This window comes from Leptonychotes weddellii, chromosome 3, assembly GCF_054177405.1.
Source record: "Leptonychotes weddellii isolate Sample4059 chromosome 3, ASM5417740v2, whole genome shotgun sequence".
In the NCBI taxonomy this organism is placed as follows: Eukaryota; Metazoa; Chordata; class Mammalia; order Carnivora; family Phocidae; genus Leptonychotes; species Leptonychotes weddellii.
The window spans coordinates 54,176,324-54,194,967 of record NC_138371.1 but is presented as its reverse complement, the minus strand read 5'-3'; the positions used below and the strand labels follow the sequence as shown (position 1 = coordinate 54,194,967).

The following is an 18,644-nucleotide window of genomic DNA, read 5'->3' as shown; positions in this document are numbered from 1 at the left end:
GCTTCTGCATTCAAATTATTCAGGCAGATTTTATCTCTTGTTTTTTTAATTCTATTTTGAGTTTTATAAAAATGGATATTTCTTATTATCCCCCCAACCCATAATTTTCTTTAGCGAACTTTTTGTTTAATTTTCTTTTGCCTTAACATTTTATTTTTCAGACACCTCTCATTGAACCTCACGTTCCTCTTCGTCCTGCTAACACCATTAGCAAGGTAATGGGATGTAGGTGGGTTGATGAGCCATCAGAGCTAGCTTCTTAAGTAACCACTGGAGGTGGTCAGTATGTCAGAGCATCACATCAGGAAACCTTGGATACATTTTCTAGACACAATAAATATTCAGTGTGTTTCAGTTCTTAAATAAAACAGTGACATGTCAGACAAGTGAACAATGTAAATGTGTGAATGAGTTGTATTTGTTCAAGCCAGAGTCAGAAAGTGTTCATCTGGTTTGCTTTCCTTCTATAAATTCTCCTTCTTCCTCTTCCTCTCCTTTCACCTGATTAAAATCCAGGTCCCTTCAGAGAAGATCCTCAGGGCTGGAAAAATTTTACGAAATGCCATTCTTTCTCGAGCACCTCACATGATAAGAGATAGAAAATACCACCTAAAGACATACAGGTATGTGCAATAGTCCTAAAGGCTCCAGCCCCCTCAGATTCATGTGTAGTGAAATTGGAACAAACTTGCGTTTTCTTGTTTTCCATCCATGGGCAGCTTGTTTTATAATCCTCCAGGTTCTGGAAGATCTGAGCTTGTCTTTGATCCCTGCTTAACTTTAATTATCCTTAATATTCCCAGCAGTTACTCCTAAACTAATTTGCTTGGACATTGGTTTAATTGTGATAAACAAAGAGAAGAAAAAAAAATTTTATTTCTGTTTGCTAGTGTCTTTTTAAGGAAATTATTAGATTTAGATGAGATTCAACTTACATTTACTGAGCACTTATTTGTGCTTGAAGCCCTCTGCCGGGCCATTTTCCATATGTTATCTTATTTTACCCTTACCACAACCCTGCTAGGTAGGTGTTAGGCCATTTTTCAGATGATAAAACTGAGGCTCAGAGAGATTAAATAGTTTTCCTTGTCCAAGTCACAAGTCTAGTGATTGGCAGAGACAGGATTTAAACCAACCAAACTTGGTTGATTTCCAACTGCAATGATCTTTTCATTCATTCTATCATTCATTCATTCCACAACTGTATTAAGTACTTACTGGGCGCCAGATGCTATTGTGTTCTAAGCCCCAAGGATACAGGAGTAAACAAAATTATACAATGTTCTTTACAGAGTTTACTTTCTACTGTAGGATTTCAGTCTAGTATGCATATAGTGAAATATACAACTCTGTATCACATCTATAATCATTTAGAATAAGGACTCGTAGCTGTCACTGGAGTTAAGAAAGTATTTAGTTGAATCTTCTGGGATGACTGAACAGTGGTAGGTCAACTGAAGATCCATGTCTGATTTGGCTTTTGATTTTTTTTTCAATTCAGCAAGGATTTAGGAACTGGAACGGCCTATGTATGGCACACAAGCCTTCACTCTCTACTTGCACCCATGGATCACCTTCATAACCCTCTTTCAGCAATCACTCAACTCTCCCATTTAGCATAGACATGACCTCAGAACCCATCAGACTTGGCATGAGTCAAAACCCATTTGATTCACATGACCCAAATTCATAAGGGATAAGGAAAAGCTAGATTACAAATTTTGAAGTTATCCTGAAAGACATATATCTTTCTAGTGACTATCAACTATGATAGAACCTGTAAAATTTGACCTGATTCACCCTATAGCAAACCTTCAAGTACATGTGCCTCAAGTTCCAGTCTCTTTCCCAAGGACAGAGATGGGAAAACATGGCAAACTCTTCCTCTTTGGATCACTTTTTCTGTACTCCATGCAACCAAACACTCTTCTGCTTGTGCTTGTCATGAATATGTTTACAAGACCCAAACTGACAGTATATTTGTTACATTAACTGGCCTCTCCTTGGATAGAATTTTGGAAATGAGATGGGATTTGAGAAACACTTTAGTCTTATCAACAAGACACCTTCCATTTCTTAAGACAGATTGTTCATCTAGCCCTTTTAATGTTGACGTTTACTACCTACCATTTTGGATGACTGCATTTGGAACTCTCCAACCCTGGAAGTTCATTCTTTTGGGAGTCTGTGGTCTCTACACACTGCTATAATTTTAAAGGAAGGGAAGGTTAAAAAATAATCATGTGTCACGTGTTCCCAGAGAGAGTTAGAACACTTTAACTCATTAAGTGAATCTCAAAATCTCATATGGCTGAAGGACCTTTTTCTTTCTAAGTCTTTATTATTTTTTCCTCTGACTTAAAATGTGACTATGCTTTTCCAAATGTTGACTTGCATTAGGGAAATTCCATTAAAATATGTCATCTTTGTGACAAAATGGAAACCAGGAGTCAGAAACCATAAACCCTTTCTTGCTCCATAGTACTAACATTTTAAATCCCTGAAATATAGGTGTCATGTCTATTCCACACCCTATGACACAAATTAATGATCTGTTGGTAATAACCCATGCACTCAACTGGACGCCGAAGGGATGATTTCCTTTTTCTGCATCCCAGTTTGAGTTCCTTGCCCCACACCTTGTACTTCCCAGTTCCATCTCTCTCCTTCCTACTCCCCACCCACTTATGTCATTGCTGCAGTATTAGAGCATTGAACTCTCCCCAGATGCAGTATCATCCCCAATGGTCACCATGCTAAGGTCTGCTGTCGATTCTAAAGTGGCTAGAGATCATTAATGCAGAGGAAACGCAGTGATTCCATCAGCTGCAAGTGACACAGCTATGTGTCTTTGTTCTGTATTCTGACTGCAGGATTCTCATACCCTGTACAAGGGCCCAGGTGCTCTGGGATCATCTCAGTTCCTTTTAGTAAAGATAATCATTGAATTAAAAGCCACATGGAATTAATTTTTTATTCTTTTATATGACTTTTCCCATTAAGAAATTCTCAAATTAGAAGAGGCATGTTTTGACAGGTCATGTGTTCAGAATGAATAGTAACTAGGTGTCTCCTTTGCTCATTGAAGTTCTTTATGGGGGTATAGACTGTTTTCAGAGCAGCCCTGGAAACCTGATGGCCTTCTCAGTACATCTTCCTTGTGAAATATTCCAGGGTTGGACCTGAATCAGGGCATCCCAGGAGCTTGGACAGATCTCTAGAATATTAGAACTGGAAGTGGCCTTAGAGACCATCTTTTCCTCCTTGTTTTTTTACAGATGAGAAAACTGAGAACCAGAGGGTTTCAACGATATGGCCACAGTCACATAGCTACTAACTAGCAGGCCCAGTGCTGTATCTCATGACCCCTCCCAGGCTAAGCCTCTTCCTAAAGTGCGCAGCACCAGGAAACTCCTCCAGTTTAAACTAGAGAGGAGCTCCCTGAGCTCGACCCCAGAGATGGTGCCATCCTTAGAAGAGGAGGGGAGGCCACGAGTGACAGACCCAGCTGCTCTGTGACTTCCTGTGTTGTCCCCTGGGATCCCGTCCTAAGGCTTCAAGATTCCATTTCCACCTTTGAACCATCATGCCACAAACACCTGCCCTTCTCTCTCACCCCACCTCAGTGTTCTCCCGTGTGTGTGTGTGTGTGTGTGTGTGTGTGTGTATAATTATATGTTTCCTAACTAATACATGTAGTCTGCCCATCCCGCCGAACTTACACAGAGGGGCAACTTGGGGGTGAATGTGTGACTATTACAGAAAGAGTGTGGAGCTCCTCAGATGACAGGCTCTGCAGCAGTGTTCATGCTCATTACATAGGACTTTTTTCAAAGAGATTTGCATCACTAATTGCTTGTTTCTCCCAACACCCCTCTGAGGAAGATCAGTAGTATTACTTGAAAATATAAAGTGCTATATAATTTTGCACTTATACAGCGCCTTTCATGGAGCACCTCCAAGTGCCTCACAAGCATTAACTCATTCCTCACAAGGCTCAGGTGAAGGAAGTCAGAATTTTGCTTTGCCTTCATTTTACACTGGCATTTTCTGGGACCAGCTCAGGGCAAAAGAGTTTCTGGCCCTGGGATTAGCTTGCTAAGATAATGCTCCCCATCTCGTGGCCCTTCAATCTTCCCCCCGAGCTGCAGTTTGTAATGCTTTTTCATTGCCTGGAAGGTTCCCTCATGAGCTGAGTGGTTCTGCTGGTTTGTACAAAAGTTTGAGAACCGGAGGCCACACCATGCCGTGCTTTGTTGGCCCTGAGACCTCATACGGTGGAAGAGCAGGCCCGGTGCTGTATCTCATGACCCCTCCCAGGCTAAGCCTCTTCCTAAAGTGCGCAGCACCAGGAAACTCCTCCAGTTTAAACTAGAGAGGAGCTCCCTGAGCTCGACCCCAGAGATGGTGCCATCCTTAGAAGGGCACAAGCATTTCGGGAAGGTCTTTCAAAAGCCATCTCCCAGCCTTCATTTGCAAGGGGGTGACTTCCCACCCTTTGTGTCCCCGCTCTCCTTAGGCAATGCTGTGTGGGAACCGAGCTGGTGGACTGGATGCTGCAGCAGACTTCATGCGTTCACTCCCGAACTCAGGCTGTTGGCATGTGGCAGGTGCTGGTGGAGGACAGCGTTCTCAACCACGGTAAGACGAGCCACAGTCCCCGGAAAGCCCTCTGGAAATGCTAAATGCATTTCCCCAGTAAGTTGTTGCTATACTCCCACATGGGCAAGAAAGAATTAATGATCCCTTTAGAGGCCCGCAGAGCCAGCATCTTCATTTACAATACAAATGCAGCGAGTGGAGGCTATCAGTTGCTATGTTCCCCCATTGTGCCTTCCTAACTTGGGAGAATGTATGAAGGGAAAATGAAATGGCAACTCGAGTGCATCAGTCGAGTGCATCAGTTCCAATTATGTTTATTAGTTTGCATTCACAGTTCATTGATAGTGTGATTATACTCTGAGCATAGCAATCCTGATGTGGGGGCAGAATGAAGAGCAATGAAATGTGTGGCCAGGCTGATGGCATGAAAGAAAGTAATGAAATTAGAAGCTGCCTTTTAACTATGGTGTGATCTGGGAGAGCCAGTTTGGATACACACAGGATGACCATATTGAAGATCAGGAATGTGCTCGACAGTTGAGGCCCCTGATTGCTGCAGGGGCGATCATTGGGTAGAGTAGCTGGTCAGGACTGGAGTGGAACTGTGGTTGAACTGCTCGTGCCATTTGCTTTCAGGCCACTTTTCCAAACTGACAAACTACTAAAATCATTCATTTAATTTAACAGCACCTGAGAGTCTAATGATGGCTTCACCAGTGTTTCTCAGGCTTTAATGTGAATACGAATCACCTGGGACTCTTGTTAAAATGCAGATTCTGATTCAGCTTTGGGATGGCTCTTGAGGGTCTGTATCTCCAACACACTTCTAGATGATGCTGATGCTGATGCTGCTGTTTGGGATCATGTTTTGAGCAGCAAGAATCTACTATTTCTCTTCATCTTTTGGCAGTGTTGGTGCTCCATCTGAAAAGGGGCTTAAAAGCTTTCAGATATAGAAGGGAGAGATTCTGAGTCAAGTTCACTGACTGTCCTACCATAATCTAAATCTTTTTCTTTAAAAGGAACAAGAGACCATGAGAGAAGATGGACTCTGAAAAACAAACTGGGGGTTCTAGAGGGGAGGGGGGTGGGAGGATGGGTTGGCCTGGTGATGGGTATTAAAGAGGGCACGTTCTGCATGGAGCACTGGGTGTTATACACAAACAATGAATCATGGAACACTACATCAAAAACTAATGATGTAATGTATGGTGATTAACATAACATAATAATTTTAAAAAAGGAAAAAAAACAGAAGGAGATGTCCTTAGATTAAAAAATAATAATAATAAAAAATAAAAAAATTTTTAAAAAAAGGAACAAGAGAAAAAAACTTTTAAAATCAGACCTGTCCCTTCTAGGGTTATATGACCTGGAAGCTTGGTCTAGTCAGTTTTGTTCAAACAATTAATTTTACTCTAACTTTTTTTTTTCATTGCAGCGGGACATGTTTACAAACAGTACATACAGAAAGAAAGACATGAATCCCGATCCCTATAAAGTAGGGTTGTTTTAAGTCTGTACTCAAAAACCATTACAGAGCATGATCCGGCAGTTGGTTATTTTCCTGTTTGGGACATGTGCCCCACATGCTAGAAAATGTCACCAAGGCAATTTTTGCTGGTCAGAGTGCTCATCTCAGAAAAGCTGGCAGGCTGTCATAAGAAAGTTGTAGGGCAAGCTGGAGCCGGGCGGGTCCGAGAGAGCTGCGAGGTGCCTGGCCGCAGTGGGGAAGTCACGTCTTCCAGCTGCACGGCCCTGGGCGAGGTGGAGTGAGGGCGGTGAGGAGTGTCACCACTTTGCTGTCACTTGGCTCTCTTGCCCGACCCCGTCCATTTGCTTCTGGTGAACGCGGCTGTGAGACCGAGGGACACCAGCTGACGCTCGTCTTCATGTTTCGCGTAGTGGACCAGGAGCACCATTTCCAAGACAAATATTTATTTTATCGATTTCTGGATGACGAGCACGAGGATGCCCCTTTGCCTACTGAGGAGGAGAAGAAGGAGTGCGATGAGGAGCTGCAGGACACCATGCTGCTGCTGTCGCAGATGGGCCCGGACGCCCACATGAGGATGATCCTCCGCAAGCCGTGAGTGAGAGCGCGGCGGCGCCCTCTGCGGGGCCCGGGGTCCACGGGGGTGCACAAGCACGCTCGTGGGGGCCACAGGCAACCAGGCTGATTTCAAAAGTCCCGGCCTTCACCAAGGGCCAAAGGAGAGGCTCTGTAGGGGTGACACAGCAGCGTTTGTCTCCCCTCTGTTTTATTTTTGAACCAGATAATTCCATTTCCCATTTGCATGAGTGAAAACTGTACAGATTTTTAGCGGTGGGTTCAGGATGTCAACACTGAGTCCGCCTATTAAATGACCTTTGGGCAATGACAAACAGAAACTGCTCGGTTTCTGTGCCAGACTGCGACAGCCCCTTTCTTTCTAAGGCAAGAGGGCGGAGGTCATCAGAACCATAGACGTCATCCCAATGCTTGCGTTCATTCATTCATTCAACACATCCTTTCCCGCGGTTCTGAACCTGCTGCTCTTCAGCTTTGAGACGCGTTCCTAGGAGAATACCACTGCTCCATTAGCGCTTCCAGGCCTCCTTTCTGCTTGTACGATGCTCTCCCCCTTCCGTCTCAGCCGAAACCTCCTTACCTTCAGGAACAGCCCATCAGCTATGCTGGAGGGTTCTGAAGTGTTTAATCAGATGGATTCAGAAAGAATGTACTGAGCCCCTGTTTCACTCAGGGAGCTCTCCTGGTTGCTCTGGGCCATACAGAGTAGCATATACCTCGGCCCCAAAGGATGACTTGGCACTTAGTTCTGAGGCCACCACACACAGGCTTATGTTTTTCTTCTGGGAATAAAATGGCCCTCCACGCTGCGACCAGGGCCAGCAGCCGTGGATGTCAACTCTGAGTCATGGGCCTGGCCAACCTCCATTTATTAGCGGGTCCTGACAAGAGTATTAAACTTTACATGTCTTGTGTGTCCACTGGGCACTTTCCAAAAGTGCTATGTCCCTCAGACCAACTTCCCCAACATCTGCCCCTCAGACCAACCTACGGGACTTCTCAGTGCTCCTGTTTCCTTCCTTCAACATATTTCATTTTTTTGTCATGTTATGTCCCCTTTGTCAAAACTTTCTTTTGGGTCTTAATGTCCACCACCATGTGTATCAAAGGCCTGCCCTGATTCCAGTTAGCACCATCATTTTTAGCTCTAGAATATTCATTCTAGTTCGGCCGCTTTAGCCTCAAAACCCTTTATTCAAACAAAAATTTTACAGAAAAATCCAAACTATCAAACAGAAAAGCCAGCACTTCACTGACCTAATTATGGGTAGCATCTGAGAACCTTACCCAGCCAATATATGCTCTATCTGCCCTGAAGGATCACAGGGGTGGGTGGCTGAGGGGACACGAGAGAATCATCAGGGCATGGAGAACTCAGATGAACGCCATTCTAAACCGTGCTTTCTTTCACGTCAGCCTGCTTTCCTCTCTCCCTTCTCCATACACCTTTGTCCCATTGTCTGGATCCATCCCATTTTTGCTGCCACTTTCATTCAAGCCAACACCATACAGTGGTTCTGGATCAGAAGTGGGACAGCCTCCTAAGGGGCATTTGGAAATGTGGGAGGATGTTTTGGCTGCATCAGTGCATGAGGGGCCACACTTACGCCATTCACTGGGCAGTGGCTTGGACCAAGGGATGCTAAACACACCCAACAATACCTAGGACCCTACACAATAATGAGCTGTCCTGAAACTAATGCTCCTGTTGAGAAACATTGCTGTAAGCTGTGAGTTTCTGAAAGGCAAGGACACGTCTCATTTTACTTCATTCATTCATTCATTTAACCAATATTTGATAAACACCTATTTTGTTCTAGATACTATGTTTAGTTGCTAAGGTTAAAGCATCGAACAAGAAGGTTGCTCCTCCTTCCTGGAGCTTTCTGTCTAGTCCAAGAGACAGACCTTAAACAGTTATGCAAGGAATCATTTTATCATGGCTGTAGTACATGCTAGTACAAAGGAAAATGTAGTGTATATTAATGGAGTATAATATGGAAAGGGGGATTTAATCTGGCATAGAAGTTAGAGAAAGCCATATTCCTAGCTCCATGCATTCCACCCAATAGACCATCAGTAAACCTTTGCTGAGTGAATTAATGGTCAAATGAATATATAGTCCCAGCTAATGTGCCCTCAGCTCTTAGTTGCTTCAAGAGAAGCAGAAATGCCATTTGATTTACAAAAATTTTTGAGCATGGGCCAAAGAGGTTCTTTAAAAGAAGTAATAAAATGGTTCCTGCCTTTGGAAATTTTATAATCCAGTAGGGGAGGCACTCCCAAATTAGATTCTGATGCAACAAACATTTATTGAGTGCCTGCTGTATGCCAGAAACATTCATGCTAATTGCTTGATTCACCCTCACAAGAGCCTGAGAGCTGGTTTCATGAGTGACCCTTAGAAATAGGAGCCTATGCTTATGCTTTTCTTCTTCCATACAGCACTGAATTGCATGATCCTTGGCAGCCCAAAGATTCTTCAGAGAAAACTACATTCCAGAGGTTGGGTTTTCCCAGTCAATCACTGGAGAGTACAGGTTTCACCAGTATTCCAAGACACATCATTTGGGTGTCCTTGGGACTTCCCCGTCTTTCCAGGTTTTATGAAATTTACAAAATTGGAATCGAGCTGGTAGTTCTTCTGACTCAGTATTCTTTTTCTTTCTGTTGGAATGACAGCCCCAAAGAAATAGGAAAGTGACGAAGAAAGAATCTAATTTGGGGGGACAGACTTTCAAATTCTACACATACACATACACACTTTCTGGGGGATGGAGGGAGTCCAATAATAACTGTTGGAGCTTCGACTTTATTTTATTTAAGTGGAAAGAAAATACACTTAATTGATCAAGAATTGCCAGTATCACTGTTATCCTTAAAGAGACCAGCTGAGCACTTTGCTCCTGGAAACTTGAGGGCATGTTTATTTTTATTTTTTTTTTTTTAAAGATTTTATTTATTTATTTGAGAGAGAGCACATGAGAAGGGGGAGGGTCAGAGGGAGAAGCAGACTCCCTGCCGAGCAGGGAGCCCGATGCGGGACTCGATCCCGGGACTCCAGGATCATGACCTGAGTCGAAGGCAGTCGCTTAACCAACTGAGCCACCCAGGCGCCCGAGGGCATGTTTAAAGGTCCTGGAAATGTTGACTTTTTACTGCCCAGACAGCCAAGTCATTAGGAAATGTGTAGGCATGATGTATTGGCTCCATATCGACCGGGGCAGGACCCCCCAATTTTTTTAATTCAGCACAGCTGCATTTTATAATAGTCACCACTGCCAGAGAGGCTGCAGAACTCTGATAATTACTGGGAAAGAAATAACACAATATTCTTTGATGAGAAGATTACTTTGAGAATTTGATTGTATAATGAAGATGTTGCTTTGAAAGGTACTTCCCATTGTTCTGAATCTGAGACTCGCTACCAAAAAAAAAAAAAAAAAAGTGTCACTTGTTTTGACAGGCTACTTAGAAAAATTCTCTGTTTATTACATTAACTGCAGCATTTTAGCTGTCAAACTATGAAAGAATGTTCTGTAGTTTAAAAAACAGAATAGAGCTTCAGGGGAAATTTTTTGGCATACTCTTGTTGCTATTGGTATTGAAAAAAAAAAAACATACATTCTGAATGTGAAATTAGCTTTTTATGTGGTGGCAGGCAGAGTGACTCACAATGCCCATCCTGGTTTCACAGGTTCAGACCTGAATGGCACTGGGGGGCAAGTACCATAGAACAATGACAGTTTGACGGTGCTGCTGTCGCAGCTTGCAGGCAGGGCCATCAAACTTCAAATGAGCTCTTGGAGCTAATTGTTTTGATTCTGCTTTGTTTATAAGTCTAAAAACAAGAGGTTACCCTACAGCAAGTAGATACAGTGGAGCCCCTTGCCAATAGAAATGTTCCTTCTGCTTACCTTTGAGCAGAGACTTTGGATAGGGGGCCAAGGGGAAAAAGATGTAGAGTGACCAGGTAAGCAGGATCTTATAAGCTCGGGGGCCCGCTGGATAAAGAGGCTTCAAGAACACAAAGGGCTCTGATCGTCCGTACATGCCTCTCAACCTCTTCTTCCAAGTAAAGTGAGAGATGATGTCCCACTGTTTAGCATGGTCTGTCCGAAACCAGCCTAAAGATGGGAGGGAAATGAAGTGGATGCCATTTGCCAAATCTAGTTCTAGGTAGGTCTGCAATTCTGAAATTCCCCAAAAGCCTGGAAGCTTAACTAGTTGAGAAAGGGATAAGTTAGTTGGCCTAAGCAGAAGGGGGGGGTGATATATAGATACATAAAACAAAGAAATAGTATATAAATATGTAAAATATGTGTAACAAAGATATGATATATGAATACATATATATATACACAATATTCTATACACACACATACATATACACACACAATACACACACACACAGAATTCTTGGCAGATTCTGGAATTTTCCAAATGAGCGAGTAACTCAGAAAGTTGAGTTCATTTATTTCATGTGATAAATTAATATTTTCTAACATATGCTATAGGGCATAAGTTTAAAAGGAAACAATTTGGATGATTAAGTGATAGGAGAAAACACGCAGTGAGAGTGGGTTGTTAATTGGGTCAGTTGGCTGCAATAAGGCAGCCCCCACCTGCTGTTCCACACACTTGCTCTAGAGGGCATTTGAGAGGCTGTCTATTTTCTCCATATTAGTAGAGCCTGTTTTAATAGGGTCTTTATCTGTCCAAACTGTTTTTGAGGGTGTGAAATTTGAAATCCTGATAATTACAGGGAAATTTGCTTCCTCAGGGGAGCCCAGATTAGCAAGCCTAAAATCAGTGATGCCTAGGGTTTTGATTTCTGTTGGGATATGCCAAGAAATGTTCAAAGTTATGAAATTCATCCTCAAATGCAAATCAGATGAAAAGAGAAACATGACTTAAAGATCCTAATCTTTATGAAATAAGAAATCCATTGTGAATCTTTTCTTTCACTGCATGACAAACTTTGCCTTTGTTTTTTTCTGGAAAGATTGCTGTGCCCTAAGTGAAAGCTTGTAGAATTTACCAGAAGAAATGATTGCATTAAGTGGGCCATTTCTTGGGTTTGGATTTGTTGCCTCTCCCCTATGAAGGCAATTTACTACTTACCCCTCATGTTTACGTGCCCAAGCAGCCAACCACTGGATTACTGCCACTGAGATTCAGATTTGGGAGAGGGGAAGATGGATGTACTGCCCATTTACAGTGTAGGGTTCATTATAAGATTACCTCAAGATTTTAATGACTTTTTATTGTTAAAGTCAATGTGTTCATTGTAGAAAATTTGGAAACTACTGAAAAGAGTTAAAGAAAAATAAATAACACCTGCAATCACATCTCCCAGAGATAATTATCAGCATTTTGGTGCATGTTCCTCTGGTTATTTTTCAATTCCCAACTTTTTGCCCTTAATAGTGTATTGTGGTATTCTCCCTTAACCTTAAATATTCTTCAAGGATAGGATTTTTAATAGATGCATAGTAGTCAACCCTCTGAATGTCCCTAATACATTTAGTCAGTCCTTGTTGGATGTTAGGTTCATTCTCAAGCCCTTTCTTAACAGCAGCAAAAAAATAATATTTTAGTGCTCTTTTTCCCGGAACAAAGAAAGAACTCCTAGCTTGACAGGAGTGCAGGGGTGGGACTGGAGCCAGAAAGATGTCAGGAAAGTTCCAGCAGGGAACAATAAGCTATTTCACACTAAATGAAGGCCCAGACCAAGCGTGCTAGTAAATGTGACTGGAGAGTTAGGCCCAGGTCAGATTGAGGGGGTTCTGCTATGCACTCTCTGTGCACTGGATATTATTTTATAGCCATTTGGGGCACCACTGAAGAACCTTATGGGAGGTGTGGATGGTCAACTTTGCAGTAGGTAGGTTTCTCTGCTATCTATGGAGAATGCTGAGGCTAAGGACACAATGCCAGATATTGAGTTCTTTGAGGTTAAAAATTAATTCTATTTTGAGATTTTTAAAAAAAATTTTATTGTTATGTTAATCACCATACATTACATCATTAGTTTTTGATGTAGTGTTCCACGATTCATTGTTTGTGTATAACACCCAGTGCTCCATGCAGAACGTGCCCTCTTTAATACCCATCACCAGGCCAACCCATCCTCCCACCCCCTCCCCTCTAGAACCCTCAGTTTGTTTTTCAGAGTCCATCGTCTCTCATGGTTCGTCTCCCCCTCCGATTCCCCCCCTTCATTCTTCCCCTCCTGCTATCTTCTTCTTTTTTTTTTAACATATATTGTATTATTTGTTTCAGAGGTAGAGATCTGTGAGTCAACAGTCTTGCACAATTCACAGCGCTCACCATAGCACATACCCTCCCCAATGTCTATCACCCAGCCACCCCATCCCTCCCACCCCCCACCACTCCAGCAACCCTCAGTTTGTTTCCTGAGATTAAGAATTCCTCATATCAGTGAGGTTATATGATACATGTCTTGCTCTGAGAATTTAATGACAGCATTTGAGATACATGCATTTGACCCAAGAGACTGCTAAATAAAGTGAAGGTAAGACTGAGCTCCAGAGCCCTGGATTCTAGTCTTACCAAATCACTAAAAAGTACCCAACATCTCCAGATTACAAATCTCTTAAATTATAAAGCGAGTTTAATAATACCTGCTTACCCTCTCCCAACTTCACAAACAGATTGTAAACAGAAAAGGAAATGCAATTGTATTTAATCACAGCCAACATTTATTGAGCACACATATGCTAGGGACTATGCTCAACAATGATCTAATTCAATTTTTCCAATAGAACTGTGAGGTAGTTATTAATATCATCCCCATTTTATGGATTAGGAAACAGGCATAGGTTAAATCACCTGCCTGTGTTGGACTCAGGATTTGGTACAGGTCTGTCTGGCTCCAGAATCTGTTTTCTTTACTGTGGTCTGCCACCTTTCTTGGGCCAAAAAGGATTCAAAATGGCCTCCTGGGTTTATTCTTAGAGTATCAATGAGGAAAGATGTCATGGGTACTTGATTTAAAAATAATTATTACAGACTAATCTCATCTTACTCAATTATTACCTTATAGACCTGAATGGAATACAGGTGTTATCATCTACTTAGAAAAATATTCACATCAACTCACTAGCGGATACAAACAAAACTTAATCATTAATAGATGAATCACACTATATAGTTTATATAGTGACCTTCTATACCTCCCATCCTTGAACCTCAGAACAACTCTATGAAACGAGCAGGACTTATGTTATTATCCACCATTTACATGTGAAGAACTTGAGCTTAGTAGATGTCAAGTTCCTTCCTCAACATCACACAGAAGTGTATGTGGCTGAACTAGGTTCCGAGTCCACATGTCTGCTTACTCCAAATCCAGTTTCATTCCTTTTTTTTCCCACAAAGAATATTCTTTCCTCTATTAGGTTGCTTCAACTTTGTCCTCTCTAGTGTGTTTACTGAATGAGGAGTGAAATCCAAAGAAATATGGATAATCCCTCTGTCTCTGATTAATTAAGAATTAATTTTTGCAAGGAAAAAGCAATAATCCATCTACACAGCACCTCCTCAAAAAAGTTTGCGTTTTCGGGGCGCCTGGGTGGCTCAGTTGGTTAAGTGTCTGCCTTCAGCTCGGGTCATGATCCTGGAGTCCTGGGATCGAGTCCCACATCGGGCTCCCTGCTCAGCAGGGGGTCTGCTTCTCCCTCTGCCCTCTTCCCTCTTGTGCTCTCTGTCTCTCATTCTCTCTCTCTCAAATAAATAAATAAAATCTTTAAAAAAAAAGTTTGCATTTTCTATCATTATATATATATATACAATCATACACAAAGGCAAGCAAGTAGCTATCCTATCTGATGCCATCCAGAGTTGTTTTTCTCAACTTGCTGCTTAGGTGTTTTAAAGGAAAATATTTCTACTTGCACCTTTTCAAAGGTTTAACTTTAAACTTCTAGCGTGTCCCTGTAGTAACCACTTTTGCTGGAAGAATGTTGGGCATATTCAGTTTCTTTGGGGGGGGGGCATATTCAGTTTCTTAACATGAAAAACCTTAAATTACATTGTCCTAAAAACACTTAGCACTCAGGGGCTTTAATTATGGAAACTTACCCCATATCCTGATGGAGATGAATTCATTTCTCAGAAATATTCATAAAGCATCTGCCCTTGACTGCAGTGGTAGACTGTATTCATTTCTAACCTCACAAAGAAGGAAAGAATCCCCATGTACCCAGGCATTGCTATCAGAACTAAAAAATGCCTACTTTCATCTGAAGTAAACTTAAAATGTTCTTTTCTGGGTTAAAGATAAAGTGAAGGGGCGGTGGTGTGGCAGGAAAGTCAGCAGACGGAGCAGGGCAGGACACTTCAAATGTCCAGTCACCAGGTTCCTGGAATGGCTCTAACACTGAATATCTATCTCTTAAGCAAGGGTACTGGGAGGTGAAGAAAAGAAGCACGTTCCGTTGGTTTTTTAGACAAGAGGGTGGGTAGTGACACCAAACTTCCTTTAAGGGAAGTGGAAGAGGTGAGATCTCAAGATCTTAAGAGTGTTGGAACATGATCCAAGTTTGAGAAATGACTTATGAGCTGGACAGTCAGGTGGAATGAAGTGGAGTGTTGCAAGAAAAATAAAGTGTTCCCACCCCACCCCTCAGAAAAAAAAATAATAAAGCATTTCCTTTATTTTGAAGCATGACCATGGCTTACTAGATATTTATAACATTGACTTTTCTGGGTATTTTCCCCACGTACCAGGGACGAGGTCTACTAGACAACAGGTCTAGAAGAACTGGGTTACTTACTTTCTCTCCGGCATATTTTACCACTGGCCACACCAAAATGCAGCTTGGTGTCTGGACAAATCCCTCATTTTATCCATGTTCCAATAACTGAGGAGCTCTGTCTCCGACCTTGATAAATTCCTTGATAAAACTGTATTTACCAGCAGCTTCCAATATCACCTGAGCCCTCCCATCCTTTAATGTATAAACTGCTTCTCCATCCATCCCCATTTATTATCTTGTCTGTAACTAGACATTGCTGCCAGAATGCATCCCCTGCAGAAACTAGGCCTTTCCACAGCAGGATCCGACAAATCCACATCAATGTGGCACCACGCAGATTTGTAAAGAAGCAGGGATGCCTAATATCTCTCCCTGTGACATCTGGAGAAGGACAAGTAAAGACCAGGTACATTCACCGGCTGCCACTCAGAGCAGCTAGAGAGTCAATTCACTTCCCCAGCCTCATAGGTTACTCTGTGAAGGTGCATGGGAGTTCCCTCCTCCTGCTTGGGGCACAGTGTTCCCTTGACTCTTGAAAGCCAAATTGCCTTCAGTCCTTGGGACCCTTTCATTACTGTTTGAACAGGCTGGGGTCTGATTTGCAGGATCTCTTCTCCATTTTTTCCCTGTCACCCCCGTAAAGACCAAAGCATGAGAGGTGCTTAATGCCACTGTTTGCCATGAGAAACCCGCTTTTAAAATGTGACTTTGTTCAGTGATTGTGGTGGGGAAGGCTCACTTGTAGTTGTTATCAGGTGCCCTTTGGGGTGGGGGGGCTGCAGATCAAGATCAAGAGTAGAGAGGTGAGTCTTTCCTGAGACACTAGATGGCACAGCAGCTCTGAGCTGGCGGCCTTGGGAGAGGCGGGTTGGCTTTCCCTCCTCGCTGCCACAAACTCGAAGATCCACCTGGGGCGGGAGAGGGGCTCATATTGTGATTCACTCTGGTGGGTAGAGGTTGGCCACTTGTGCTGCCTCTGACCTCCTCCCTGGGACTTCCCTCCACTTCCAGTCCTGACGATAGGCTGAGGCTCCGGGAACATCAGTGAGTTTGCTTGCAGCAAACCTCTCACAAATGCTTTTGTGGCTTTCCTAACTGGGAATATACTCATTTTTTAGAGTAAGTCCGCTCACACCTTGCAGTCCTGACTTCTGTCACCTCATTAAAACATTTGCTATAAACAGGACCGAAAAGTTCACCGCTACCTGGGTGGATGGCCAAATGACAGTGGCTTGCCCTGTGATTACATTGAGCACGTTAGACCACGGGGTTGTGTCTTTCTTTTCTTTCTTTTTTCCCTTTCATTTTGAATGTTATTTAGGACTCGGAGGCTAAACTGTTTTGAGGCTTTGTTCCATTCTGTTTCAGATAGCTGCTGTGGGCTTCTCCACAGCCCCCAGCAAGCTGGTGGAAGTGTTTGCTTCTCTGTAGTGGTTACTGATGAATGGAGGCGCAGTGGGTAGAGGGAGCCGCCATGTGGGTTTCTGCGCAGGTGCGGTCCGCCTCCCCAGCAGAGCCGCCCCCGGAAGGCAGTAGGGGCCGTGGTTCCGGGCGGGCGGGCTTTGCTTTATGAGAGGCACGCGGGGAAGCAGGCCAGCCGAAGCCACCTCCTTTCCTCCCACTCGTTGCCAGACTAAGGAGGATTTCCCAGGAATGGAGCCTTTCTGGATATTTCGCTCCTGGGAGAGCTGCTGCTCCTTTTCATCCTCTGTGCCCGGCAGGAGGGCCCAGTGCTTCTCTGTCGGGCTCCTCCCCGGGCACTTGTCTTGCAGAGCAGGTCTCAAGTCTGAGCCTGGCTGGAAACTCTGCACTGCCTCGTGCCCCGTGTGGGGCGTGGGAAAGAGAGCCGATGGCCCGCAGACCTGAGAGAAGCCTCTGTGGGTGAACCACTCTGACCCTCTCCTGCCCTTGTCTTGTCTGTTGTCTTCCTCCCGTGGTAGTTTTCTGTGAGGATGGAGCTGTGGTGGCTTCCAGTCATTTCTCAGACATTTTATTCCTCTCTGCTTTCTGTCACCCAAGAATTCCTAAAACTCTCTGGTCTGGCCATGGTACTATTTTGTGGTTTGTGGTGATGGTGATGCATGTTTGTTTTCAGTGCTCTTTTGGATTTTAAAATACCTTTCCCATCAGACCATTAGTATGGCAGATAAAAATATGGCCGAAAAAGGGCTGAGCCCCACAAGTACTGCTTGGTCTTCGATGGTCGCCTCTCTCCAGGCTACCACTGATCTTGATTTAGTTAGACTGAATGACTTCTGCTGGTCTAACATGGTAATTTCCTCCTCACAACTGGATGAATAAAATCTGTAATCCTGTAGAAAATACATCTTTTCTATCATCTTAGGGGATTTGGAGTAAGAGGTGAGGTTCAATATTCTCATCCTGTCTCCTTCCACCATTATTAACTATCTGCCATGACACAAACATGTGCCATATCAAAAGTGAATTGTGTCATGGGCACCTCATCTGACTTGACCTACATTAGGAAGGACAGCAGAGCACAAGCCCCTATTTCCCTCAGGCCACAGAACAAGAACTAATCCACGATACTGCTGCCTTCTTCCTTGGGCAGACCCTGAATTCAGCATGAATTTTAAGAACATGTGTGTTCATTCATCTGATGAGCTGGTGATAATGCCATCCTGCGCTTGTGCTATATTTCCAGTGTATCAATACTTTGTGTATATTAACTCATTCGATCTTTATGACAACCCTGTATTATTCCCATTTTACAGATGCAGAAACAAGGCATTATGCCAATCACATCGCTAGGAAGTTCCTGATTTAGATCTCCAATCCAGTGCCCTTTGCACGACCAGATGCTGCTTCTCTTGAGAAGAGCAGACTAGAGTTATGGATATTTTAAGCATTCTTGACAGTTTGTTGTAATTACCACAGCAGTAGGACCATGTGTCATGGAAGAATAAGGGTGGGAGGACCAATTTTAGCTAGGAGAGATGACATCTGAGTTGGGCTTGCAGCAGAACAAAATATAGCAAAGAGAGAAGCACGTGGAAGGTCATGGAGGCACAAAAAAGCCTCAATGTGAGAGGAATGCAGAGGTGTCTGGTATGGTTGGAGCAGAGAGCAGAGCTGTGAGGTAAGGAGTGAAGAGAGGGGAGACAGAGGAGTCCGGAAAAGTAGATTGAGATCTGTCTTCACAGAGCCTTGTAGGATGATGAGGGAGG

General features: G+C 43.3%; 1 protein-coding gene across 11 annotated transcripts in view; it reads left to right on the top strand.

The window, feature by feature from the left end:
• The window catches only part of RAPGEF4 (Rap guanine nucleotide exchange factor 4), a 284,964-nt gene that overhangs the window by 198,945 nt on the left and 67,375 nt on the right, over window positions 1-18,644 (top strand). For 10 of the 11 annotated variants that reach the window (XM_081814166.1, XM_081814167.1, XM_081814162.1 and 7 more), the window contains 4 exons: window positions 162-215; window positions 517-623; window positions 4,520-4,641; window positions 6,508-6,691. In XM_081814166.1, the coding sequence (XP_081670292.1) occupies window positions 162-215; window positions 517-623; window positions 4,520-4,641; window positions 6,508-6,691 (467 nt within the window). The remainder of the gene's footprint in view (window positions 1-161; window positions 216-516; window positions 624-4,519; window positions 4,642-6,507; window positions 6,692-18,644) is intronic. The other variant, XM_081814164.1, reaches the window with a different exon arrangement.